Below are 27,385 nucleotides of genomic sequence, written 5' to 3'. Positions count from 1 at the left end.
CAGCGTTAGCAGCCTCAGAGCCACTTCCCACGAGGTGTCTAGTATCTCACAAAACACTGGGAAAAGAGATTAAAATGTGGCTGGAAGTGGGCCTGTCACACACCTCTTTTAAAGATGGCGGCTGCCAATTAAATATATTTATGGATTAAGTAGCCAGACTAGCATCGGCCATTCTATTGGCCACTGGAATGAATGGGGGCGGTGCTTCCTCCATCTATCCAGTTCTATATAATACCTCCATCAGAGACACACAGGCACACAAGATGGGCGGGGTCAAGGGAGAGCTGGCAGGGTCGTTACAAGACTGATACTCTATAACTGTAATTACTGAAATTGTTGATTTAATGTCCTTATTTATATATGTATGGTTTAAAACACGTAAACTGACTCGCTATCATTAAGACAGACACACTGAGAGATTGTCGAGTCTGCTGGGTTTGACACCCTAAAAAACATACAGGATGTGTTAAGCACTTTGGGTGCCTTAAAAAGACCGTTAAATGCATGAGTGCCTTGAAAAGAGCGTTAAAAGTGCAATGTGTTGCTGTTAAAGAGGAAGTAAAGAGCAGAAGTGAGCTCTACACTGAGCATGCTCACATCATAACAGGCCCAGACCAGCTCCTTCTCTGCAGGCAAACAGATGAGGACAAGACAGGAACATACACACATCAACAGACAAATACCAACATCAGAGAGTTGTACAATATCATACACCCTCGCGACCCAGCAGGGGTTGATCAAGCCCCGACAGTAGCAGTCCACGGATCAGCCCTTATAATCCAAAGCCACCTTGTGGCTTTTTTTGCGGCTTCGCTTGCAGATTGAATGGCCCTCTTCTTGGCTGCCCCTGTCACACCCAAACTACTGAGGACTTTGCAAAGTGAACGTCCTGAAAAGCCTCTACAGCCGACTTCTATAGGCTCATAAAAGGTTTTCCAGCCTCTCTCCCTGCACTCCTCCACCAGTTCCTGGTACTTAGCACATTTCCTCTCTTTGGCTTCCTCAATACGCTCTTCCCAGGGCACCGTAAGTTCCAGCATGATCAGGTGTTTGGAAGCCTCGGAGGTAACTATCATGTCTGGGCGGAGACTTGTTGCTGCAATATGCTGAGGGAACCTCAGCTGTTTCCCCAGGTCGACCTGCAGCTGCCAGTCAGAGGCTTTGTGGAGGAGGCCTGTTGTTAATTGTGGGCGCGCCAGGGGTTTCTCTCCAGCTTTGATGAAGGGGGCTGCCTTCTTTGGAGCATGATGGTGTTTGCTGGTGCTGATGGCTGAGGCTACGCTCTCAGCTACTGCCTTTAGCACCTGGTCGTGGCGCCAACGATAGCGACCATCAGCCAGAGCCTTTGGGCAGCTGCTGAGGAGATGTTCTAAAGAGCCTCTTCCAGAGCAAAGAAGGCAGGAAGGTGTGTCACTCTTCCCCCAGACATGGAGGTATGCTGGGCTTGGCAGGGCATCGTAGACAGCTTGTACCAGGAAACGGACCCGATGGAAATCGGCCTGCAAGATGTTTGCCCAGGTGATTCTGCGCTGCAGTGTACTCTCCCACCTTATCCACGCCCCCTGCTGCTCACTCACTCTTCCTCCACTCCTGCTCGGACCTCTTCTTTGGGTCAAACCAGTTGCATTAAATGTGTTATAAAAATAATAATAATTTGGGTCAAACCAGTTGCATTAAATGTGCTATAAAAATAAATTGTTTTGACTAAAAGTGACCAGGTGGTATGACAGTCATCTTGGACAACTCCTATTACAGTAGGCAAATTCCATATGATGGGTTTGGACAGAGTCAGATGTGCTGTCAGCATCCAATGACAGCAGGAAACATCCGTTTAGTTTGATGGTACATCGTTGCCATTTGCATGAGGGAGAGGGAAATATAGTTTTGGAAATGTAACTTATTTGTAAACATGTAAACTGAGAGAGAGAGAGAGAAAGAGAGAGAGAGAGAGAAAGAAAGAGATGGAGAGAGAGAGACAGAGAGAGAAGTAGAGGTAGAAAGAGATGGAGAGACAGAGAGATGGAGAGAGAGAAAGGGGGGAGAGAGAGACAGAGAGATGGAGAGAGTGAGGAGGAAAGATTACTTTGGCAATGCAAATTCCCTTTCTGCCATGTCAATAAAGTGCCTTTGAATTGAATTGAGAGAGAGAGAAATAGAGAGAGAGAGAGAGAGAGAGAGAGAGAGAGAGAGAGAGAGAGAGAGAGAGAGAGAGCATTGGTCCAGACTACCTGATACTGGTAGGAGAAGTTCTGCATCCCGTACCTCATTTGGATCCATTTGATAGTACTGTATAGGTCAATATTGATTTATAACAGTTCCGCATAATTAACACTTTATTTATCTCTTCCTACTATCTACAAGTTATGGACAGTAGTTTGTGGAAATTTATTTATATTTTTGTTGTTTGTCATATGTGTCATTTACAAGCAATGAAACATTAAAAAATTATGATTTGTTTACAAAACTTATTGTATGTCTTCATACAGTTGTATGATGTTCAGCTATTTCCACTAAGGTTTATTTCATTTACCAAATAAATTAATGTAATTCAAATTCAATTATGGAATGAAGATAATTTATTAAAGACCAAAAATCCAATAAATTGCTCATGTAATGCACCAATGTGACCAATTGCTGATAGGCCTATATGGGCTGCACATGTAACAAACCGCTAGATGGCGCCACATCTTAAGAAATACTAGACTCGTATGCTATGGACAATTTGTGAATAGAGAATTTAGACCTAAGGAGTAACAGTTAAGTATAGGATTTTATTGTCTAAATATGGCCCAAATAATTATTACGATGTGTTTGTAACCTACCCTACCCCCAGGCATAGAATGCTATGTTAGTTTATGTTATGCTACAATATTTTCATTAAGAAGTGACTTAAACTGACATTCTTTATAGCCTATTTGAGTGCTCCCCATCAACACGCAGGAATAAAATGTGGACATATTGAGGCGATGCGAAGTGACTTCTTTTAGTTTCGAACATAGTGGCCTACTTACCACTCACTACTTACGGAAAGTGCATCCTATGGCGTCATACGGCGGAGGGAGGCTGTCTCAAGTCATCGTGTGTCACGCTTGCCTGAACCGCTCTCCCACTTGTTCGGTCGCTGGTCGAGTCTCAACTCCCAACTTACAGGCTAATCATGAGTGTAACTTTATTCGAAAACTTAAGGAAAAGTAGATGTAGGTGTCCTGTTTACCAGGGAAAATGTGAAAACTGAAGTCAGAAAGTGGTACTTCGCCGCGCAGCGAGCGCAACTCACTGAAGAGGAGGCAGGTGTAGCTTTCTCGAGATATGCCGCTTGACATGGCCAAAGCCGATGGTTTACTTTGCAGAAGCAACGTAAAACTGGACTCATTTCTGAAGAGAAACACCGAGCGCGATGTTTACGAGCGGATTCGTGCCTATGAACCTTGCGTTGTAGTCTCAGAATCCATCAACAAGGTGTTTATGCACGTAGTGTTGAGCGATGACAGCATCTACCTGACGGAGTATCCCCCGCGCACCGTCCAACAGGCCGTCTGTTTCAGAGACATTACTGACGTTGAGTTGGTAAGAGATGTGTTTTTTTATGATCGATAACATCATGGTTATGGATACTTTATTCAGAAGACTTTTATATGCAAAGTGAGTAACGACATGAGATTAACAATTGGCATCATTTGACAAGAATAAGTAATCTAATCATAGTTGGCATCAATAAGCATGGAATCAAGTAGATATGACAGCTGTCAGAATTAAACTCAGAATAGAAACTGAAGTGTTCAGAATGTCTGAAACAACTTTGCAAGAATAATAATTTATATGTGTCGATGTTTATTGTGAAAGTGCCGACAGTGTGTGTGTGTGGGTGTGTGTGTGTGTGTGTGTGTGTGTGTGTGTGTGTGTTTGTCTCTGTCTGTCTGTGCAGCCATTGTGCGCATGTGTGTGTGTGTGTGTGTGTGTGTGTGTGTGTGTGTGTGTGTGTGTGTGTGTATCAGCACTGGGGTGCAAGTCTTTCTGCAATTGTCCCTCTCCTCCCGATTGTCTTGAAAAAGTGAAAACTACTGTGTGTGTGTGTGTGTGTGTCAGGAGAAAGATGTATAGAAAAGACAGTAACAGAGAGAGAACCAGTCAGACTGACACAAACCCATCTACTGCACGCTCATAAATAGCAACACTTTTCCCTCAGACTTCACATCAGCTTAATTTATCTCCCTCGCTTGACTGAGAGCCATGTCTCTGTAAAGGTCAGGACTTGTGTAACCCACGGCGATGTAAACTGCCCCCTTCCGTCTCCCAGACGGGCTTCGCTAATTATAGTGCCGAACGTGCTTGGTGATCCCGGTGCGTCAAACTCAATTAGGAAGCCAGCATGGCAGCAGGTGGCTTTTGTAACCTTTGCCAGTGATTTGGAAAAGTTCCCACAGAGGAAACTCACATTCATAGATGCATTCAGGTAGATGTAAATAGATGCATTGTTATTCACATGAATTTTTCTGTGTTTTAATTATTTTCTATCTCCTTCTGACTAATAATTAATTACTACGCTTACTCTAATGTGTTTCAAACAAAACAGTTATGTCTGTAACTGTAGGCCTGGGCTAGATTTTGAATGGAAGGAATTTCAATCTCCAGTACCTGTTGCGTTATACTGACTAAACAGTGTTTTGATGAAAGACTATATGAATTCCCTCCCATGCTTAGAACACTATATGAATTCCCTCCCATGCCTAGAAGACTATATGAGTTCCCTCTCATGCCTAGAAGACTATATGAGTTCCCTCTCATGCCTAGAAGACTATATGAGTTCCCTACTAACTAGTTTTCTTTCTTCCTTTTTTTCTTTAACAAATTGTCTGAAGTGATGTAAGCCTACCCTCTGTTTTTGGCTTGAATCCATAGTGAAGTCCAACTTGATTTCAAAAGTTATTGCAAATGGTATTTTCACAGATAGACACACACACACACACACACACACACTCACACACACACGCACACACACATACACACACACTCACTGTTTTGATGGGCTTCAGCCGTGTATGGCCTACGCCTTATTCTGCTCCCTGGACACTACACCCCACCCAAATAGTTTTCACCCTGATGCAATGTTCTCATGGACACACATACACATGGACACACACACACACACACACACACACACACACACACACACACACACACACACAATGTGATGAATGTTTTTAAACTACAGAAGTCTACTGCACAAAAAAGCTTTGACCCTCATGATCAGACATGAAGGATGAGGAGAGGGAGAGAAGGAGGGGGTTTGTGGGGTGGGTGGAACTGAGAAGAATTCAATTTGCAGTAAAACAATTAAATCATATTTATATAGAGGCAACAGAATAAAAGAGAGAGCTGGTGCACAACTGCCAGTATAAACCTGTTATGTCAGTTTGAAGTGTATCAACTTGAGGCTCAGGCAAGTTTATAATATAGCACAATTTATAGTACACACTGGTAATGTGGGAGATGTGGAGGGGAATGCTAATCCACTGAAACACCACTGAAAACTAGCAGTCTACTTCACCAGTTGGAAACAAGCCTTGAGTCTCTCATAGATTTGTAAGTTTAGTGCATATTTGTAATATTAACAATTACTTGTACAAATAATTTTTCAGTTACAAATAATTTCTACAGTGTGATACGCACAATCACACATACAAAACGAAAACATACTGTATGAGTCTATTCTAATTCCATAAACTTGGGCGTGCACCAGGGACTGTTTGTACCATTAAAAATGGATATGGGTTCAGTACATCTTTACACACCATTTCTCTCTGAACTAACAAAGCCATGTTCTCTGTTTGCTGATAGGATGTTATGTGTACTCCAGCACTCTTGTCACATCTAAGATTTTTATATTCATCCTCCTTTTGTGACAGACAGTGAAGCTCACCTATCAGGAGTGCTGTGCTTCTCACGCACTAGGCATGCCCACCAATCAGAAGAAGTCTTGAAGTAGTCCATATTGAAACGAAGCTTTGCTTTTAAAAATTACATCGCAAATCAAATCGCAATATATGTCAGAAAATAATCACAATCTGGCCCCAGCCATCGTGCAACTGGCTGGGGCACCTGCACCATACGCCGGCGACCCGGGTTCGATTCCCGCCCTGTGGTCCTTTCCGGATCCCACCCTGTCTCTCTCTCCCACTCACTTCCTGTCATTCTCCACTGTCCTGTCACATAAAAAAAGAAAATAATCACAATCTGTTATTTCCCCAAATCAGCAGCCTTAACAGTAACCGAAGGATTGACCCAGGACCCCTCTTCCACAACATGGAATTTAATGAAATTAACGACACCTCATCAATCTACAGCTTAGCTCATTTATCACAGAAACACATTGTTGAGGCTACACTTATTCAGTGTGTGTGTGTGTGTGTGTGTGTGTGTGTCTGGTTGTCTGATAGCTTGTTTACTCGTGTAAATGCCAGGAGAGCTCTGCTAGAATGTTTGGCTTGTGGTCCCTACCTCAGTGCCTAAAGGAGATGATGTCACAGGATTCTGGACAGGCTGGGTCTTGTACAGACAGACTGGCTACCTGGATGATGTTTTATCAGGACTTGGAATTCCAGTACTTCTGTGAGATATTCAGAGATTAAATTACGAGGGTATAAAAAAATACAGACAGAATGGAATTTAGATTTTTACTTTAAGAATTCACTTTCTTCAAATATCTAAAGGAAGATGCATGCAAAAGAGGACATGCCTAGACATAAAGCAATGCCCTAAGATCAAATTATCAACAAGATGATGACATGGTCTAATTCAGATGGTTTGGTTGCTGGAGTCTGTCTGTTGCAGTGGCTTTCTGCTGCATGCTCTACATGTATATTGCTTACAGGAAGCCATCACCATCATCATTGCCTGTTATGCAGTCAAGTAACCGCAGTGCCTAAAGGGGGAGATGATTGGTTCTCTCAGGCAGCCTGATATTGTATCTGGGCCTAGAATTCCAGTTATGCACAATGGACAAAACGACATAACAGGAGTCATACTCTCTAGGGATCGAGAAACATCTTAGTAGTTAGGGAATATTGCACTACGGTCCTTTATGCTGTTGCACATATCGATACAGGAAGTTGATAACACGTTTGAGATGTAAACATACCGTCACTTTCAGCTGCTCACGACATGTTTGATTATTGTCATTTCGCTGCTATTTTTCATTAAAGCAAGCAAACAAATGGAATGTTGTTTTTATCTAGTAGTAACCTTTAAAGGTAGGAAAAGCAAGTAGGCCTAAACTAAACTAAAAAAATGTCTGGACTAGAAAGGATCAAGAAGAGGATTGCACTTGACTTAATTTTAAACTGAATTAAGTTTGTTGTTTGAGTATTTCCCAGCATCTCCTTGCTGATCACACACTTCTTCCAGAAGCACTATGTTGGTACCCTGGAAATCCAGAGTTCTCGCGAGAGCACAATCGAATTGTCTTTGCGAGACACTCTGGCAAAGAGCAATGATGCACGTTACTTTTACCCCAACATTCGGGGAACCAGCTAAACTGATGAAGACAGCGCTGCAACGTTGGAGGACAGTACACATTGGTCGTAGTGTTATCCGATTGCGTCGAAGTCCAAAATAATTCAGAGTAAACATGGTCTAGTGTTTAGTGAGATTTTTAAATGCATGCTTGTTGCCGCCCCTCGAGTTGGGCCATTACATTGTTCTTTGCCATACCCTTAATCTTTCTAGATTATCAGGGTCTGGATTTTCCAGGCTACTATGTTGGTATTATACGTACAAAATGTATTGATGACATATTCATGTTATGTATTTCCCGTCAACCATAACTGCCACAGTGTCTAAAGGGTTATGACGTCTAAGCTAGATCTTGCTCTCGCACACAGGCTTGTATTGTTTCTGGGTCTGGAATTCCACTTATTCTGTGAAATGCCCAAGAATGTAAATGGTGCACAGGAGGACAAAAACCTCTCAGTGGTTCAGCCTGTCTGAGAGAGCCAGTCATTTCCCTCCTCAGGCACTGTGGTTGCTTGCTTGTATAACGCCAACATGGTGATGGCTTACTGTAGGCTCAAGAAGTGTCTGCTAAATGTAATGTAATAATAGGCTATAGAGCACACAGGGGAAAGCCACTACAACCAACTCCAGATACAGTATGCCAGCACAGTATAGCAGACATAAAGGTTAAAGATTAAAGTGTTAGGCCTATAGGGATGAGACAAGAATGGTACATCGCATTTCCATATCTATTGTGAACATCAATTAGATGATGTTTACAAGTAGATTTTTCTTATTGATTTGGCTGACCTTTATGTATTGATTTGGCTGATGCTTTAATCCAAAGCGACTTCCATACATCCATTATTACAAGGATGAGAGTGGGGTTGGTAAGGATATACCCATAGCTGTGGTTTGGCTGTAAGCAGGTATGCATAGGCTCCTGAATTCACCTGAGGAAGGTCTGTGTGACCGAAACGTGTGAAATAAAGTATTTGCATGCATAAAGGACAGTGTGCGGGATTTCTTCAACAGGCACATAGGCACAAATTGTATTTAAAAAATATGAAATTGCTGCTCCCTCGTTTTGAATTAATGATATATTCACGTCGGGGTGATTTCTGGCAGTGAAGAGTGTGAGTTGGGATGTTCTGTTCTATCCTGTCTTTGGAATGCCTCTTGTCCAATCAGAAATTAATTTTGACGAGGCACGTACCTAATGCTTTAGTTGATGTGTTGTTCATCCATGAGGTCATGAATAAGAGTCTCATAAGATGACTCATAAGATATAAAGGAATAAAGTAATGCATAAATCATGAAATAATTCATGCATGAATTCATGATAATTCATGTACCCTTACCGTAAAGTGTTAATAATAATAATAATAATAATAATAATAATAATAATCTTTATTTATAGCTTTACAGATATAAAAGAGATAAACAGAACACAAATGAAATGTCTAAAAACAATACAAATAAGAATATTGGAAAGGTATCTTTAAATAACAAAAAAACTACAGGAATTAGAAAGTATACAAGGCAAAACAAAAACAAAAATTAATCTTAAATAATCTCTTTAAAGGCTTTGCGGTTAGTGTTGCACGGTGCACCGATACTACAAAAGTATCACAATACCCTGAAATTAAAAATGTCACCATGCCTAATTTTATTAGTATCGATACTTTTGAGAATGACCGTGTTCTTTTGAAGTAACATGGTGTGCACAAGGCATGCTTCTAACGCCTCCTCCCCTAACCTGTGGCTGTGCGTAAGCGCAGTTGTCGTGCTATAACTTTTACATCTGAAGAGAGATCCTTGCTAACTATCCCGCTAGCTCAGGTCACGTTTGACAATAGTGCTCGCTAAAATCATTAATGAACATTGCAAGACACTTATATCTTCTATGATCCCAGAAAGATCTTCTTCGACTTGTACATTTTGAACATTTATTTTATCTAATGGCATACAAAACATAATTAATTGCATCCACATATCCTTATGCGCTATGTGCAACTTTTATTCACTAGACTAAAACCGTGAGACAAGGCCAATTACTCTCACGCATCTCTTAAAGTGACAGGCACTCAATTACACCTACACATCACCAATGTGCACTCAATTAGACCTAGAACACACATTAAAGATAAAGATAAAGATAGCCTAAGTGTAATAGTTTAAAAATAGTTATAGTTTTAAAATAGCTTTCAAATTGCTAAAAATATTTACTAGTAATTATGCAGAATATATGAAAAATGACATAAGCCATCATTTTCCATGTGTGTTTGTGTGGAGAGAATCAAGCAGAATCTGGGATGGCCACTGGTGTGAATGATCACACTACAGTATATTCAATATTATTGATGATGATGTCAAGGTGGTGGGGCCCCCAAATCAAATAATTTTTTTAAAAAGTATCGAAGAAGTATCGAAATCGCAAGTCTTGGTATCGGTATCGAAACATTAATTTTGGTATTGTGACAACACTATTTGCGGTACAAGAGAGTGGTGCACCCTGCCTGATGTCTGATAACTTTCCCCCGAGATCAGTCGAAGTTCCTTAGGAGTTCCTTTCTCCAGATGGGTGGATTACGCTGGAGTCTTACCTAACCCACCTCACATGCCCTTCTGTGGCCCACGTCTGACCTAGTCTGTGTTGGACTAAGACAAGGACGGGTCTTCATCATTGACGTCATGACAACAGATGGGGAACCCAGGGATAGGAGCAGGCTTCACTCAGTCTGTTTTTAGTTTCTTAGTTTTTGTGTGGTCCAAATTAAAGTTGGACTCTGACTAAGTTACAGAACAAAGAAAAGGCTACACTTTGCATACACTTTGCATTCTACATTTTGAAATCACAATTAAATTAACTTATAGAAAGTGCAGCCTTTTTTCCCTTCAATGCCTACAGATGGACCATGAAGCAGAGGAGGGGGATGGGGAGGATTACATGTTTAGAATGGACATTTATTATTCTGCAACTATATTTGTTTACACTTGGTGATCTAAAATAAGCTACTAATGTTTTCGTAATAAGATATTATGAAATGGATCCAGTCTACAGAATCATCATTCATCATTGTGTGTGTGTGCGTGCGTGTGTGTGTGTGTGCGAGACTAGTGGAATCCAGGGAAAGACCCATCTGGAAGTGACAGCACATCTGTGCAGCAGAACAGTGTGTTCCATCACATTTATCACTCCCTGCTATTGGCCTGTCTGTCGCCATAGACACAGGGCCAAGGACAAGTAGTAAAGGATTGCTACAGTACAGTAAAGCTATTTGAAAGGCTGTACTATGCATACAAATGAATACCTGTATGCCGGTATCAATTATGTATATGAATGATATGATGTTTATCAATGACTTTATCCCGGAGGAAATACTCTTTTCTGATAGGTTGGTAGAGGGGCTATTCATTCTGTATATCAAGACACCTACTGTATGAAGTAGATCTGGTAGAAAGAGTTTAATCACCGTTCCATATCAATGCTCCTTTGAATGGTAACTATTCACCTTATTCGTCAGTTATCTATGTGCGCCGCCATGACAACCAATACTGTTTTAAACTTCTGGTAATATTAACAGCTGTCGACAGCAAAAATTCCACAGTGGAAATGAGTTCAGGTTCAACTTGTTCCGTGGTTGGTTGTACAAACAACTCAAATAAGTTAAAGGAACTTCTAAGGCAGGAGTGTTTTATACATGGAGTCGGAAGTTGAAAACAGTACGAGTCATTTTTGTATTATGAATCATGGGAAAGGTGTCGGTTGATGAATATTGTGGATAAAAAGTGGGAAGTGGAATCAGTAAGTGTGCACGGGTCGGAATGGAAACTAGTTCCCAATGTTACTGGGATTATGACATTCTGATTATGATTAGGGGTCGCCATGTTACTGGAATTATGAGTGTTTTGATCATGATTAGGAGTCGCCATGACACTGGGATTATGATGTTTTGATTATGATTAGGGGTCGCCATGACACTGGGATTATGACATTTTGATTATGATCAGGGGTCGCCATGTTACTGAAATTATGACGTTATTCCCCACTGCTCCCCCATCTCATGGTTTTCTAAATCTTTTGTTGTCCATCCATCTTTTCTCCCTAAAGGTAAATGACTTTCCAGACTTCCTCAGTGGCCGGGAACGGGAGCGCTCGCAGCACATCCGTGTCGTCTTCACAACCACAAAGCATGCTGGGAAGAAGGGCCTCAGGCTCAGGGGACGGAGGGCGACCAATCCAGAGTCTGCCAGAGCTCCATCTCAAAAACAGCAATGGACTCTCTCCCCCTCTATGGAAGGTAGGCAAACAAATCCATTATCAAAGGTGTGGTACAGTATATACATTGTGCACAAAGTAACATACTAAAATCTAAAATTATAAAACTGAACGAAAACTGAAATATTCTTTTCAGAAAATATTATATTCAGTTTAATATTTATTTAATTGTTTATTTAGACAGGGACAGTGCATATTAATGGACATCAGTACAAGTACACAATGCAAATATGAGTTAGAACCATAGCTAGTTTTCATCTTTTGTCCCCAGGCACATACATATTATAAACAAATGAATGAATTTGCATTTATTAGTTTATATAGCCAGACTTATAAGAAAACCATGGGCGGCATTTTCCCGGTGGGCCGATGCACCTTTTGGGCCGATAGAATAGGCTAATTAAATAATTTTGGCCAACGATCGGTCCAAAGGAAGTACAATCAGCGGCCCATTGGTTACATTTCCATATTGACACTCGACTGATACAATAACAGCTCACGTCAGGCCCCACCCCTCGCATTTTGGCTCAGAGCCAGGATTCTGTGAGCGCGATCAAAAGTTAATCGAAGTTGCCTACCGAAATTGCGGGGTGCGGTAGTGACAATAGTGCAAAAGTAACACCAATGTAGAAGCTTAAAAAATGCAATATTGCAAGTAGGCTAGCATATGTCAGCAACATGTTGAAGTTCGTTGAGTTTAAACGAGGATGTAAGCAAGCATCCAGAGCAGAGGGACAGTGAGCAGGTGGTGGAGTCTAGTTGAGGCTACATGAAAAGAACTCAGTGGTGGAGCAGGTAGGCTAAGTGTGACATGCCATGCTGAAGATGATGATTATGATGATTATTAATTGCGATAATGTAATGATATGGTAATGACAACATAGTAAGGCCGTGCTGTGATTATAATAACAAATAGCGCAACTTAAATGTTCTAAATGAATGATTTGCAAACCCGGACAGCGAAAGAGTGTCAAATCGATATTAATTGTTGGTCAGATTGATCAGTTTCCGTCAGACGCCCAAAATTCAACATCGATGGCATGAGTGGTGGTTGGTCTCTCTAAGTAGAGCGTCGAAAGGGTTCTATCTTGGAAGGGTTATCATGGTAAAGATGGGCTAAAATACTGTAGACTGACGGAAATGTAGGCTACAAAACATCAAGTCATATTCATGCAAAAGCCAACTAAGCTATATATATAGTGACCTATATAGGCTGCCGGAAGACATTAAAGATAATTAATTAATATAGCTATACTGTTCCAAAATGTACCAGCAATGTAGGTAGGTAGTATAACCTACAGGAATAAAATATTTCCAGCAACAGCCCTGTTCATTTCAGTTGTCCTACAGTGATTAATGTCTACGACAATCAAGAAATTTAGCTCCTTACACATAGGCTTCAGTAACTGTTTGGTGCTGCTGTCAGTTGTTTTATAGTTTAAATGTAGCCTATTGAATACTTTGAAATGATACTTTGAATTCAAGCAGAAACTCTTTAATAATTGCTTGTATAGCCTACTTGAATATGGAGATCATGTGCTCCATGGCTACCTCTGATCAGTCAGAGTGATAGCCAATGAGGCCTACATCACTTTCAGTGCAGTTGAAAATATATGCAGTACATTTCGACATGCATGGATGTCTCCAAATTTGGGCTTTAAGTTTTATAATGTGTTTAAATTGTTCCACATGATTTCATAACGGGCTAAATACAAAATAAATGTTACAAATATCGCCTAGATATTGGTAAATCAGGGGACAGCTGACTGAGTTTGTGAAAGTAGCCTAATGATCACAAAATGCTAAGCATGCATCTAGGTTATTTGAGTTTCTTAACGCTGAGTTGTGGTTAAATTGTTCAATACATGATTTTATAACAGGCCAAATATAAAATAAATGTTATAGCCTAGATATCTCTAAATATTAGATGATCAGATGATTTACAGTTCTATGTAATATGTAATGTTTCATGTTTTTGTAATGTTTCATACAGTGATGCAGGTCTACTGCAGTGAATAGGCTAAATAAAACGTTGATCATTTTTTATAGCCTACTACTGTATAGTTAACTTTGGCCTTGGTACCCTGACATGTGGCCTTTGTGCCCCCCACCAAATATGCCCAACTGAAGGCCAAGTGGCCTTGCCTCCAGAATGGTGAAATTCCAAGCCTGGCTGTGAGGTAACAATCCATTCTTAAAAAAGAAAAAATACTATTTATAAGAACAAAATGAATTATGATAAGTAATTGCAGGATGTTAATGCCTTTCCAATCCATGTGATACAAAAAAGGAAATAAAAAATCAGCAGATTTTTTTGCAATTTCACAGTGGCTAGGGCTTGATTAGGTAGGCCTTGATGCCAGGTGCTTGAGTAGCTGTTGAAGTTCTGAACTCCAAGCTGGCCAAATGTATGTTCCCTATGCGTGCCCAATGCAGTGTGATAAGCTGCTGAGATCTTATTAACAGCATGCTCCACTGTCAAGTCAAGTCAAGAGGTACAGGCTTAACTGGATGCACTTGAATATTACCTTAGAGAGGTTGTCTGCAGATGCTCTCAGCTCTGTTGTGTGTGTGTGTGTGCGTATGCGCGTGTGTGTGTGTGTGTGTGTGTGTGTGTGTGTGTGTGTGTGTGTGTGTGTGTGTGTGTGTGTGTAAGAGAGAGTCTGTAATAATGCATACACCGTGTATTTTTGTGATATTGTGTAGATTGTTTTGTAAGTTGATAAGTGTGTGTATGTATGTGTGTGTGTGTGTGTGTGTGCGTGTGCGTGTGTGTGTGTGTTCGACTGTGCGTGTGTGTGTATTTGCGTGCATACATGCATGCCTATAGCTCAGCACAGAAAAGCAGCTTAGTGGAGTGTGAGGATAAGGCGCTGTTAAATCACCCAGGCTATGTATGGTAAGGCAGACGCTGTTAAATCACCCAGGCTATGTATGGTAACGCAGGCACAGACAAGGCTATTTCTGACAGGTTCAACATGCTCCTTACCTCACCTGCGAGCCATCTCTACACAGGTGTATGTTGTGTTCAATGCCCCCCCCCCTTTAGAAAGGGTGTCCTTAGAAAGCCTTCTCTACACAGGTGTATGTTGTGTTCAATGGCTATTTCTGACAGTTTCAACATGCTCCTTAACCCCCCCGCCCCCCTTTAGAAAGGGTGTCCTTAGAAAGCCTTCTCTATACAGGTGTATGTTGTGTTTGATGCATATGCCAGCAGGGGAAGAACTTGTTTAATGTGCACTATGTAACAGTATATAGAGTAATGATTTGTATGTGTGACAAAATGAATGGCCGAGAGCTACTAATAGTTTATGCTGAATGAATTTTTTGTGGGTTTTAAGGCTCTTTTCAACTCCCTTGCCTTCTCTGTTTGTAGACTGTGAGTTCACATTTATGACAAATTCTCTTAAGAAAACTTTATGAATAAAGAATAGCACTTTCGCAGTTCTTTATTAAACCTTTTTGATCACCCCACGACGCTTTCAGGCCGAGCTCTTTTTGCAGCGTGATTATGGCGATTTCCTTTAACATTTTCTCTGAACATTTTGAAGAGCTACTGAAACAGGTGGGGAGCTGCTGTTAGCTTTAAGAGCTATACCTTTCAGAGAGCACAGGTGTAGAGTATACACTGTATGTAGGTCCCCAGATGGCTGGCCCGGGGTTTTAGGTGCCCGAGGTGAAGTTATTGGACACCCCAGTGAGAGTACACCATGGGGCCAGACTGTGTGAAGTGAAGAGGTTTCCAGATTCCCAGGTTGGGGATGAGGGAGAGAGATGTGTCTGTGAGGAATGTGTTTCTGTGAGGAGTGTGTTTCTGTGAGGAGTGTGTATCTACAAGGAGTGTATTTACCTTCTCTATAAGTAAGGAATTTAGGCAGGATTCTGACAGAAATGGGGAGAAGGAATGTGTGTTTGTCTGCCTGTCTGCCTGTCTTTGGATGTTTGTGTGTGTGTGTGTGTGTGTGTGTGTGTGTGTGTGTGTGTGTGTGTGTGTGTGTGTGGAGTGTGAGGATAAAGGCTGTTAAATCCCCCAGGCTATGTATGGTAAGGCAGGCGGCTGTTAAATCACCCAGGCTATGTATGGTAGCATGAGGCACAGACAAGGCTATTTCTGACAGGTTCAACATGCTCCTTACCTCACCTGCGAGCCATCTCTACACAGGTGTATGTTGTGTTCAATGCCCCCCCCCCTTTAGAAAGGGTGTCCTTAGAAAGCCTTCTCTACACAGGTGTATGTTGTGTTCAATGGCTATTTCTGACAGTTTCAACATGCTCCTTAACCCCCCCGCCCCCCTTTAGAAAGGGTGTCCTTAGAAAGCCTTCTCTATACAGGTGTATGTTGTGTTTGATGCATATGCCAGCAGGGGAAGAACTTGTTTAATGTGCACTATGTAACAGTATATAGAGTAATGATTTGTATGTGTGACAAAATGAATGGCCGAGAGCTACTAATAGTTTATGCTGAATGAATTTTGTACGGTTTTTAAGGCTCTTTTCAACTCCCTTGCCTTCTCTGTTTGTAGACTGTGAGTTCACATTTATGACAAATTCTCTTCGTAAAACTTTATGAATAAAGAATAGCACTCGCAGTTCTTTATTAAACCTTTTTTGGATCACCCCACGGACGCTTCAGGCCGGAGCTCTTTTGCAGCGTGATTATGGCGATTTCCTTTAACATTTTCTCTGAACATTTTGAAGAGCTACTCGGAAACAGGTGGGGAGCTGCTGTTAGCTTGCGAGCTATACCTTTCAGAGAGCACAGGTGTAGAGTATACACTGTATGTAGGTCCCCAGATGGCTGGCGGGGTTTTAGGTGCCCGAGGTGAAGTTATTGGACACCCCAGTGAGAGTACACCATGGGGCCAGACTGTGTGAAGTGAAGAGGTTTCAGATTCCCAGGTTGGGGATGAGGAGAGAGATGTGTCTGTGAGGAATGTGTTTCTGTGAGGAGTGTGTTTCTGTGAGGAGTGTGTATCTACAAGGAGTGTATTTACCTTCTCTATAAGTAAGGAATTTAGGCAGGATTCTGACAGAAATGGGGGAGAAAGGAATGTGTGTTTGTCTGCCTGTCTGCCTGTCTTTGGATGTTTGTGTGTGTGTGTGTGTGTGTGTGTGTGTGTGTGTGTGTGTGTGTGTGTGTGTGTGTGTGTGTGAGCAGACAGTGGGAGGAATAGAATGCCCAAGGTACAGAGAGAGATAGAAAGAAAGAGAGAGGAAAATATTATTATCCATGTCACACTCCTCTCTCTTTGTACTTCTTATCTCTGACCATTCCTTTCTCTGTCATCCCTCTCTCTGTCCATCCCTCTCTCTATCATCCCTCTCTCTGTCCATGCCTCTCTCTGCCATCCCTCTCTCTTTCTCTGTCCATCCCTCTTTCTGTCCATCCTTCTCTCTGTCCATCCCTCTCTCTGTCATCCCTCTCTGTCCATCCCTCTCTCGGACCATCACTCTCTCTGTCCATCCCTCTCCCTATCATCCCTCTCTCTGTCCATCCCTCCATCTCTGGCAGGAATAGGTGGTGTGCTCTTGTCCACTCTCTCTGCTCCTCCTGAGACTACAGACTGGAGAGACTCTTCATCCAGGTACACACACACACACACACACACACACACACCTTTTCACAAACTCATTCAAGTCTTGCACAAAGAGTTTACACACATAAACAGCATCAACACAAATCTATACACTAGCACTCAAAACACACACACACACACACACACACACACACACACATACAGATACACACACACTGGGCTCACACAAACTAGCCCTATCTCTTATCTCAAACAGCGTTAACAGTCATTAGCTGCCATCCATCATGGCTGACACAATATAAAGTCTGACAGTGCCCACGTCATATGTGTCAAGCTGCCACGGCTCCTCTGTTATCAGCACCGTTGCCTAACACTCTAATGACCCGCGGGTCCAGCCAGTCCTTAAGAAGACCCTTGTGTGTGTCTATGTGTGTGTGTGTGTGTGTGTGTGTGTTTGCCGTGCTGGCACTACATGCTCCTTTGTGTTTGAACAAGAGGAGGGACAAGCTTTTAATTGCTTCCCTTTTGGCACTGATAGAACAGTAGACGTCTCTGCTGGCACAGATTGGAGGAGGAGGCCTCTCTGAGCTTGTCAGCCGCTACATGCGTGATGGTTTACCAGTGTTTGCCATAAGGTAGAGCTGTTGACTGTGTTGTTTTACTGACAGGGGCACAATCCCTTGTAACTTCTGAGGCTGTGTGTGTGTGTGTGTGTGTGTGTGTGTGTGTTTGCACTTACCCGACTACAGACTGATTTACATCCATATATCTGTACATCATTCATCACTTTGAGCACTTCAGTGTGTGTGTGTGTGTGTGTGTGTGTGTGTGTGTGTGTGTGTGTGTGTTTGCACTATGTTTGCATCCATATCTGTACATAGATAACTTCACTAGGAGTGCTTCAGTGTGTGGGTGTACCCTCTGGTCTACACAACTGTCTCTTGCTTTCTTTAGCACGTCTCTACAGTTCTCTTACAATGTTTTCCCCACCTCTCCCTATGCGCTGTAGACCTTCTCACAGGCCTATAAAACTCATTATATAGGCAGCCCCCTAGTGCCAGCTGGTGCTGGCTTACTTCTGGCTCAGATGTGGTTCACAGTCGGCTCTTTACATTTACATTTATTCATCTAGCAGATGCTTTTATCCAAAGCGACTTAACCAAAAAAATGAGGAATAATGTAGAGGAGACCCTTAGGTAGCAATTAATACTACAACAATCAATGCTATTACCAGAAGATGAGAGTGCCGAAGTGTTAGTCAAAGTGTAGTTGAAGGAAAATTCAAAGCTCTGTTGGTGTAGGTCCTTGTCTCCTTTGCATAGCAGCCGTGGGGCCCACGTCTCTTTACTGGGCTGTAATGTTGTCTTTATGGCTGCAGTATAAGGTGCTGACGTGGTCTCTGTAGTGATGATGCTTGTCACCTTGACTCCCAGCGGGAGGAGGTAGCGGTAGCCGTCGGCGGGGGAGGGTTGTCCTGGAGATGGAACAGGAGCCCAGGAATGCTGAAGCTGCGGAATGTTTTTTTTTGGAGTTGAGTGAACAGAAAGAAGAGGAAGTAGAGTGTCTGTACCTGGTGTGTGTGTGTGTGTGTGTGTGTGTGTGTGTGTGTGTGTGTGTGTGTGTGTGTGTGTGTGTGTGTCATCAAGTCATCAACTTTACTGCCAGGCTCCATTCAGAAGATACAGACATGACATACAACATACAATATCCAGGTGGTTCCTTTTTCATATCTCTCTCTCTTTCTCTCTCTCTCTCTCTCTCTCTCTCTCTCTCTCTCTCTCTGTTTGGCACCTTTGTGTACAGCTGCTGTCCAGATGCATGACACGTCAAGCTGCTGTGGGGAATATGGAGCATTAAAGCCCATCCAAGTGATGCTAACAGCTCTTGCAAAATTCCATCACACAACTTCTACAGAAGGCTATCCCCTCCTATTAATGTGATATATGGTCAAAATGATTGGTTAATATACTGATTAGTGATAAACAGTCCACAGCATGTATGTGTGTGTGTGTGTGTGTGTGTGTGTGTGTGTGTGTGTTAGTGTGTGTGTGTGTGAGTGTGTGTGTGTGTGTGTGTGTGTGTGTGTGTGTGTGTGTGTGTGTGTGTGTGTGTGTGTGTGTATGAACGGTGTTTGTTTGAAGGCAAGCGAGAGTTTCACTGTGACCAGCTGTATTTAAGATGCCATTACACTAAGAAAACCTGTCATTATGCTTCCTGCTGTGGTGGCTGACACTTGAACCAAACAAAATGCTTTAGTGTGAGTTACAGACAGCCTGCTGGCATTCTGGTAGCAGAGCCGTGACGTTTAACATAACGTGTAATGCTGTATTCAAGGCCACTTAGAGCTCAGGTAATTGCACTAAAAGAGCACTTTGAGTCAGAGCTCTGACTCAGAAACTCAGAGATGAACATGTCCCCGATTTATTGAGGCAGAGAGAGGGGAATAGCATCAGGCTTCTTCGGGTTTCACATGATTTTTTAATGCTACTGTGTCCAGAGAATGAGACTGATGGCTTGTGCTGTTTTGCACTGTCACACGCTTACACACACATGCAGATAGACAATTTTAAAAGACATCCACACTCTTTCTCACTCTCTCCCTGTCTCTCACACACACATACACACGCACACTCACATGCACATGCACACACACACACACACACACACACACACACACACACACACTCAGACACACTCACAGTAGGATCAGCATTGACACTTTTTTATGACTTAAACAGTACATATTAGTCATTTGTTTTGTAAAGATATTGTAAGCACAACCGTAATAATGACTTCACAAACAAGCTATTTATTTTATTGTTTCATAACTTATCATGTCTTAAGATGGAACCAATCATCATGCCTGCATTTTGGAACAGTATTTCTGCTCTCTCTCTCTATGGAGATTAGAACCTGACAGCGTCCACCATGTTCCGTCTTTCTCTGATATAATGCAGCTACTCTGGCTCGCCTGCCATTCATTAATATTAGCTTGTGTGGTTTCGCGTTCCGTTTGAGAGCGGAATGTCAACGGAGTCTGACAGGGCCTGAAAGCTCTGCTCGACGAGGGGAAATTTGCGACTGCTGTTTTGGCGTCATCTGTCCGGTTGCTAGGGCACAAGACGAGGCGGAAACCACACTGCCATAAATGCCCAATTAAAATCCTTGTTTGTCTCAGCACTACGTCAGTACTGTGTGTGTGTGTGTCTGTCTCAGTGTGTGTGTGTGTGTCTGAGAGAAAGAGAGAGAGAGAGAGTGTGTGTGTGTGTGTGTGTGTGTGTGTGTGTGTGTGTGTGTGTGTGTGTGTGTAAGAGAGAGAGAGAGTGTGTGTGTGTGCGTGCGTGCGTGCGTGTGTGTGTGTGTGTGTGTCTGATTGCATGTGTGTGTAAATGGGGAAAGTGAAATTAAAGTGTTTAGTGGAGCAAACACATTACTGTCAAATGAAGCACGAAAACAGACAAGGAAACAAGATTTCTGGAGAACATAGATGTATAGTATAGCCATGCATTATATCGGACATGTGCTAGTATAGCCATGCATTATATCTGACATCTGCAAGTATAGCCATGCATTACAAGGATACAAGGATACAAGGAAGTTTATTGTCACATGCATATAGTTACTGGAAGTAAGAAATGCAGTGAAATTATGTCTGGTGTCAGCCTATTTGTGCATTAATGGGGGGTAGAAGTGGGGGTAAAAAGTGCAGTAGAAGAGGGGTTTTGTAGATTAAGTGGCAAGGGCTGCATAAAAAAGGTGGGTGAGGATTGGGATTGGGTGGGGGACACCAACAAGGAGCACCCAAGAGCAACAGGGGCAAGGAAAAACTCCCTTACCAAGGAAGAAACCTTGGGCAGATCCTCGGCTCAAGGGGCTAACCCAACTGCCAGGGGTCTTGGTGTGTGTGTTGGGGGGATGACAGGGGAGATGGGATAGTGTGCTGTGTATGTGGGGAGAGGGCAGTGTGCAATATGTGTATTGGAGAAGCTTCCTCATGAGACAATGTCCTGTGTATTGGGGGCAGTGTGCTGTAAGTATGTTGGGGATGTGTGTTGGAGAAGCTTCCTGATGAAATAATGTGCTGTGTATGTATGTAGGGCAGGGACTTACTATTGCAAGCAGAAAGGCTAGGCAATCAAGGACATGGGTAGATGGAGGAGAAATCAAAAATAATAAATAAAAAGTGTGCAAAAGTTGGAGAAAGTCAGATATGTGTGTGTGTGTGTGTGTGTGTGTGTGTGTGTGTTTTGACGTGTGATGAAATAAGAAAATAAATAAAAGGTCTGTAGCATAGGGAGAGGGATGTAAAAGTGCTAAAAGTCTTGTAGGTGTGTGTGTGTGTGGGGGGGGTCATGAGTGCTGAGGAGGGAATGAGTGCAAAGTCAGTATAGTGTGAGTTCAGAGTTGGGAAATGTTTGAGAGTGCTGAGGAGTGAATGTGTGCAAAGTCAGTATAGTGTGAGTTCAGAGTTCGGATGGCCTGGGGATAAAAAACTCTCCTGAGTCTCTCAGTTCTGGCTTTGTGACTACATAAGCGTCTTCTTGATTTCAGCGGTAGGAATAATCCATTGTTAGGATGAGAAGAGTCCTTCAGAATCTTTTGGGCTCTTAGGAGTACTCTTCTGGAATAGATATCTTGTAGAGCAGGGAGTTGAGTTCTTATAGTACGTTCAGCTGAGCGCACTACTCTCTGCAGAGTACTACAATCTCTAACTGTGGAGTTCCCATACCAGGTGATGATGCTACCAGTTAGAACACTCTCAACCGCTGAAGTGTAGAAGGCCTTCATGATGGATGTAGAAACTTTGAATTTCCTTAGCTGACGAGGAAGTAGAGTCGTTGTCTGGACTTCTTCAGAACATATTGAGTGTTAACAGTCCATGTTAAGTCTTCAGTAATGTGGACACCAAGGTATTTAAAACTTGTGACACTCTCTGTGACTCTGTTGCCCGCTGATCATTAGTGGGGTGTAACTGTAGTTCTGCTGCTGCCTTCTGTAATCCACTACCATTTCCTTGGTTTTAGTGATATTCAGTGTCAAGCTGTTAGATTGACACCACTGTACCACCTCATCAACCTGATCCAAGTAGAACTGTTCATTGTTGTTACTAATCAGGCCCAAGATCACTGTGTCATCTGCAAACTTGATGATGGAGGTATGACTACTGTTGGCTTTGCAGTCATGTGTGTAGATGTTGTACAGCAGTGGACTCAAAACAGCCTTGGGGAGCACCAGTGCTGATGGTTAATGAGTCAGATGTCAGACCCCCACTCTAACCACTTGTGAGCGGTTGGTGAGGAAGTCAAATATCCAGTGACACAGGGTGGTGTTCAGTCCTAAGGCCTTCATCTTTGTGACCAAGGTGAGAGGTACTATCGTGTTGAATGCTGAACTAAAGTCAATGAACAGCATCCTCACATAATTCCCATTCCCCTCCTCCAGGTGAGTTAAGGTGGTGTGCATGAGGTTTGAGATGGCATCCTCTGTAGACCTGTTGGCTCTGTAAGCAAATTGGGGGGTCAAAGGAGGCAGGGGAGAGGGATGAGCAGATAATGTTTTTCTGGCTTCTCAAAACACTTCATCACTGTAGGCGTCAGGGCTACTGGGCGGTAGTCATTCAGACATGATGGACTTTTGTTTTTGGTACTGGAACAATAACAGACTGCTTGAGGCAAGTAGGAACTGTCTCTTGAGCCAATGATGTGTTAAAGATATAAGTGAACACAGGAGCTAACTGAGCAGCCGGGATTTCAAACCCCTGTTAGAAATTCCATCCGGTCCAGTAGCTTTTCTACAATTTACCCTCCTAAAGGCATTGCTCACATCGACCTCAGAGACACAGAAAGGTGCATCCTCATTTGCTTCACATGCTGCAGCTAGTCCAATATAGTCTGTGTTTTTCATGTCAAAGCGAGCATAAAAGCATTAAGTTCATCAGGGAGGGCTTTACTCACATTCATCATAGGAGGGACTTTCTTTCAAAGCCAGTGATGGTTCGAGTCCTTTCCACACTCGTGCTGGATCACCCTCCAAGAAATCAGCTTCAACTCTGTCTCTATAGCGCCGCTTAGCATCTTTAATAGCTCTACGTAAACTATAAGATGCTGCTTTGTAATCTGTCATATCCCCTGAAATAAGCCCAGCATTATAAGTCATGGTGCGTGTCTTTAATGCCGTTCTCACTTCTCTATCCACCCATGGCTTCTGGTTAGGGAAGCTTCGGATCTTTACAGTTGGGATGATGGAATCAGTTAGCATATTGATGTAACTCAATGATACTTCCGTAAACTCATTGATGTCATCAGAGTTCGTCTTGAACATCTCCCAGTCAACGTTGCTAAGGGCGTCCTGTAGCCTGGCTTCCGAATTGGTCAGTCCAGCGCTTGACCTCCTTCGTCACTGGGGGGTCCGTCCGACTTCTCTGTTTGTACATAGGCAGTAGGAAAACAGCAGCATGATCTGATTTTCCGAAAGCTGGTAGAGACTTCGCTTTGTAACTAACATTATATCTATCATCTGCGAGTATACAGACGGCACAACAGTTATTACAGCTGTCATTACAAATACTATTACAAATACTATTGTATTAGTAGTATTGTTATTGTGGTAGTATTATTGTTATTGTGGTAGTATTATTGTTATTGTGGTAGTATTGTTGTTGTGGTAGTATTGTTGTTATTGTGATAGTATTGTTGTTATTGTGGTAGTATTACCAACCGTCCCTTAATATTCATTTCTATACAAGCAAAGACGGCGGATTCCTAAAGAAACGCAAGCACCTACACCATAAGTGTATCTAAATTAGCTATGTATCACAAATTTAATTTTACCGTGACTCGAAGAGCTGTAAACAGTCTTGTAAGGCTGCGTGTACAAATCCGCTAGGAGCTCCAGTGGAATTTTGAATTGCGATGAGAATTCTTGGTCTAACCGTTGTGCCGTAAGAAAGTTTGGAAATAGGCATCCACCAGCCCAGCACTAAACTCCGAGCATGGTAAACAAAATCGGGTATTTCAGGCAGTAAAAGCCCCGGTAACAACCAAACTAGATTTTGTTCAAATCTACACACCTATGGCTACTGAAAAATGTAAGGTTCATTTATCAAATGTTATATTGAAGTATTAAAAAGCATCGTTGTTTTAGAATTTTCGAACGAAACGGGTGGGTAATTAGCATGTTTACGATAGTATTGTTGTTGTGGTAGTAGTGTTGTTACTGTGGTAGTATTGTTGTTGTGGTAGTATTGTTGTTATTGTGGTAGTATTGTTGTGGTAGTATTGTTGTTATTGTGTTAGTATTAATGTTTTTGTGGTAGTATTGTTGTTGCTGTGGTAGTATTATTGTTATTGGGGTAGTATTGTTGTTATCAAAGTCAAAGTCAAAGTCAGCTTTATTGTCAATTTCTTCACATGTTCCAGACATACAAAGAGATCGAAATTACGTTTCTCACTATCCCACGGTGAAGACAAGACATATTTTACCAATTTAGGTCCACAGACAAACATAACATTCAAGTAAACAAAAAAAGTAAGTAAATAAGTAAATAAGAGGGCACATATAATAATGAAAAAATAAGAGCAGCAAAATGTGGTTGAAATTGTGCATAGACAGTCAATAAAAATACTAGTGCAAATTCAGGCCAATAAAGGCTTGGGTAGTTCTGTTTGACCTAAGTAAGAAGAAAGTGGCATAGTGGTGCAAGTTATGTAGAGCAGCAGAAGTGTTGTGTTTCAGGACAACAACACCAGTTGTAAAGTGTACAAGTGTGCAAGTGGAGTAGTGCAGGCGGCCATTTTTTGGGTCCAATGTCCAGGATGTTATGTAGCTGAGGGTGGAGGGGGAGAGGAGGGAGAGTTCAGCATCCCACGGCTTGGTGTATGAAGCTGTTGGTGAGTCTGGTAGTCTTGGGGCGCGGGTTTCTGTACCTCTTCCCAGAGGGCAGTAGATCAAACAGATTGTGGCCGGGGTGACTTGCATCACTCACAATTTTGGTCGCCTTCTTGGTGAGGTGGGTGGTGTAAATGTCCTTCAGGGAGGGGAGTGAAGCACCAATAATCCTTCCAGCTGTGTTCACTATGCGCTGCAGGGCTTTCCTGTTGTATTCAGTGCAGCTTCCGCCCCACACAGCCGATACAGCTGGAGAGGATGCTCTCGATGGTGCCTCGGTAGAATGTGGTCATGATGGCTGGTGGAGCACTTGCTCGCCTGAGTTTTCCGCGAGGAAGTACAGGCGGCTGAGCTCTCTTAAGCCAGTGATGCAGTGTTGGTGGTCCAGGAGAGGTCTTCACTGATGTGCACCCCAGGAATTTGGTGCTGCTCGCTCTCTCCACCACAGCACCGTCGATGGTCAGTGGCAGGTGTTGGGTGTGACCTCTCCGAAGTCAACAACAATCTCTTTGGTCTTGCTGGCGTTCAGCAGGAGGTTGTTGTCCCTGCACCACGTGGTCAGATGGTCGACCTCCAACCTGTATTGAGTCTCGTAAGCCCTTGGTGATGAGACCCACCAGAGTTTGTCGCCAGCAAATTTCACTATGTGATTGTTGCTGTAGGTTGCAGTGCAGCAGTCATCGTCCAGCAGGGTGAAGAGCAGCGGACTGAGCACGCAGCCTTGGGGGGGCCTGTGCTCAGTGTGATGCTGCTTGAGGTATTGTTGCCAACACGTACTACTTGGGGCCTCTGACAGAGGAAGTCCAGTAGCCAGTTGCAGAGGTAGGTACTGAGTCCCAGTTTGTCAAGTTTGCAGATGAGTTGTTGTGGTATTATGGTGTTGAATGCAGAACTGAAGTCTATAAACAGCAATCTCACATATGAGTCTCTTTTTTCCAGGTGGGTGAGGGCTGGGTGGAGGGCAGAGCAGATTGCATCCTCTGTAGACCGCTTGGCTCGGTATGCAAACTGGAAGGGGTCCAGGGTGGGGGGAGAATGGCTTTTGATATGTGACATGACAAGCCGCTCAAAGCACTTCATGATGATGGGTGTCAGTGCCACAGGGCGGTAGTCATTGAAGCAGGATGGAGCAGTTTTCTTCGGCACAGGTATGATGGTGGCAGCTTTGAAACATGATGGGACGATGGCTTGCTTCAGGGAAGTGTTAAAGATGTCTGTGAAGTGACTGTGAACAATACTACTACCACATTATTGTGGTAGTAGTATTGTTATTGTCATAGTATTGTTGTTATTGTGGTAGTATTATTGTTATTGTAGTAGTATTGTTATTGTGGTAGTATTGTTGTTATTGTGGTAGTATTGTTATTGTGGTAGTATTGTTGTTATTGTGGTAGTATTGTTGTTATTGTGGTAGTATTGTTATTGTGGTAGTATTGTTGTTATTGTGGTAGTATTCTTGTTGTGGTAGTATTGTCGTTACTGTGGTAGTAATATTGTTACTGTGGTAGTAGTATTGTTACTGTAGTAGTATTGTTGTCACTTAAGGTCATCTTTGCCATGTAGCTCGAATGTTATTCCTCATTTTGGTTGCATTTGTCTGCCAAATTAATAAATATAAATGACTAAATGTAAATACACAGGGCAAAGACTCATACATACATATTACATACATAAATACAAACAAACATAATTACATATACATACACACAGTACATACCAGTAGACATACACAGTGATAGAATGATCTAGCTGACACAACGGAGTCCAACGGGATGGAGAGCAATAGCAGTTATTATCTGTTCTTATTAGTAATATACTAGTGTTTAGCTGTGTGTACTGTGTAAACATTTAATTATGAATGGGACATCTTGCTTTAGTACATTTGGTTACACTACAAGGCCATGCCAGTACAGACATCAGCAGAGAGAGAGAGAAACAGAGAGATTTATAACATGAATACAATTACAGCATGCAATTACAACAGCTTATAAGAGATATATTTGCAATATTCGTTTTCTTTTTTTTTGCTTGTATTCATGTGCCTCAGGCAATAATGTTGCTGTAACTTTTAATAAAACATTTAATAATGTGCCATAAAGCTTCCTTGAATAAAATGAAACCCAGAGGGAGAGATGGATGCTGAAAGAAACAGGAAAAGAGGCAGAGTCTCATGAGAGTCATCGTCCAC

General features: G+C 42.4%; 1 protein-coding gene across 1 annotated transcript in view; it reads left to right on the top strand.

Annotated features, from left to right (window-relative positions):
* The first annotated feature begins 3,065 nt into the window (after positions 1-3,065).
* The window catches only part of c17h12orf56 (chromosome 17 C12orf56 homolog), a 33,166-nt gene continuing 8,846 nt past the window's right edge, over positions 3,066-27,385 (top strand). The window contains exons 1-3 of the mRNA XM_048267317.1: positions 3,066-3,567; positions 11,606-11,795; positions 17,286-17,358. Of these exons, the coding sequence (XP_048123274.1) occupies positions 3,310-3,567; positions 11,606-11,795; positions 17,286-17,358 (521 nt within the window). The 5' untranslated portion in view covers positions 3,066-3,309. The remainder of the gene's footprint in view (positions 3,568-11,605; positions 11,796-17,285; positions 17,359-27,385) is intronic.

Source organism: Alosa alosa, chromosome 17 (assembly GCF_017589495.1).
Source record: "Alosa alosa isolate M-15738 ecotype Scorff River chromosome 17, AALO_Geno_1.1, whole genome shotgun sequence".
Taxonomy (NCBI): Eukaryota; Metazoa; Chordata; class Actinopteri; order Clupeiformes; family Clupeidae; genus Alosa; species Alosa alosa.
Note: the sequence above shows the minus strand (reverse complement) of the source record. Positions and strands in the feature narration are given on the sequence as shown.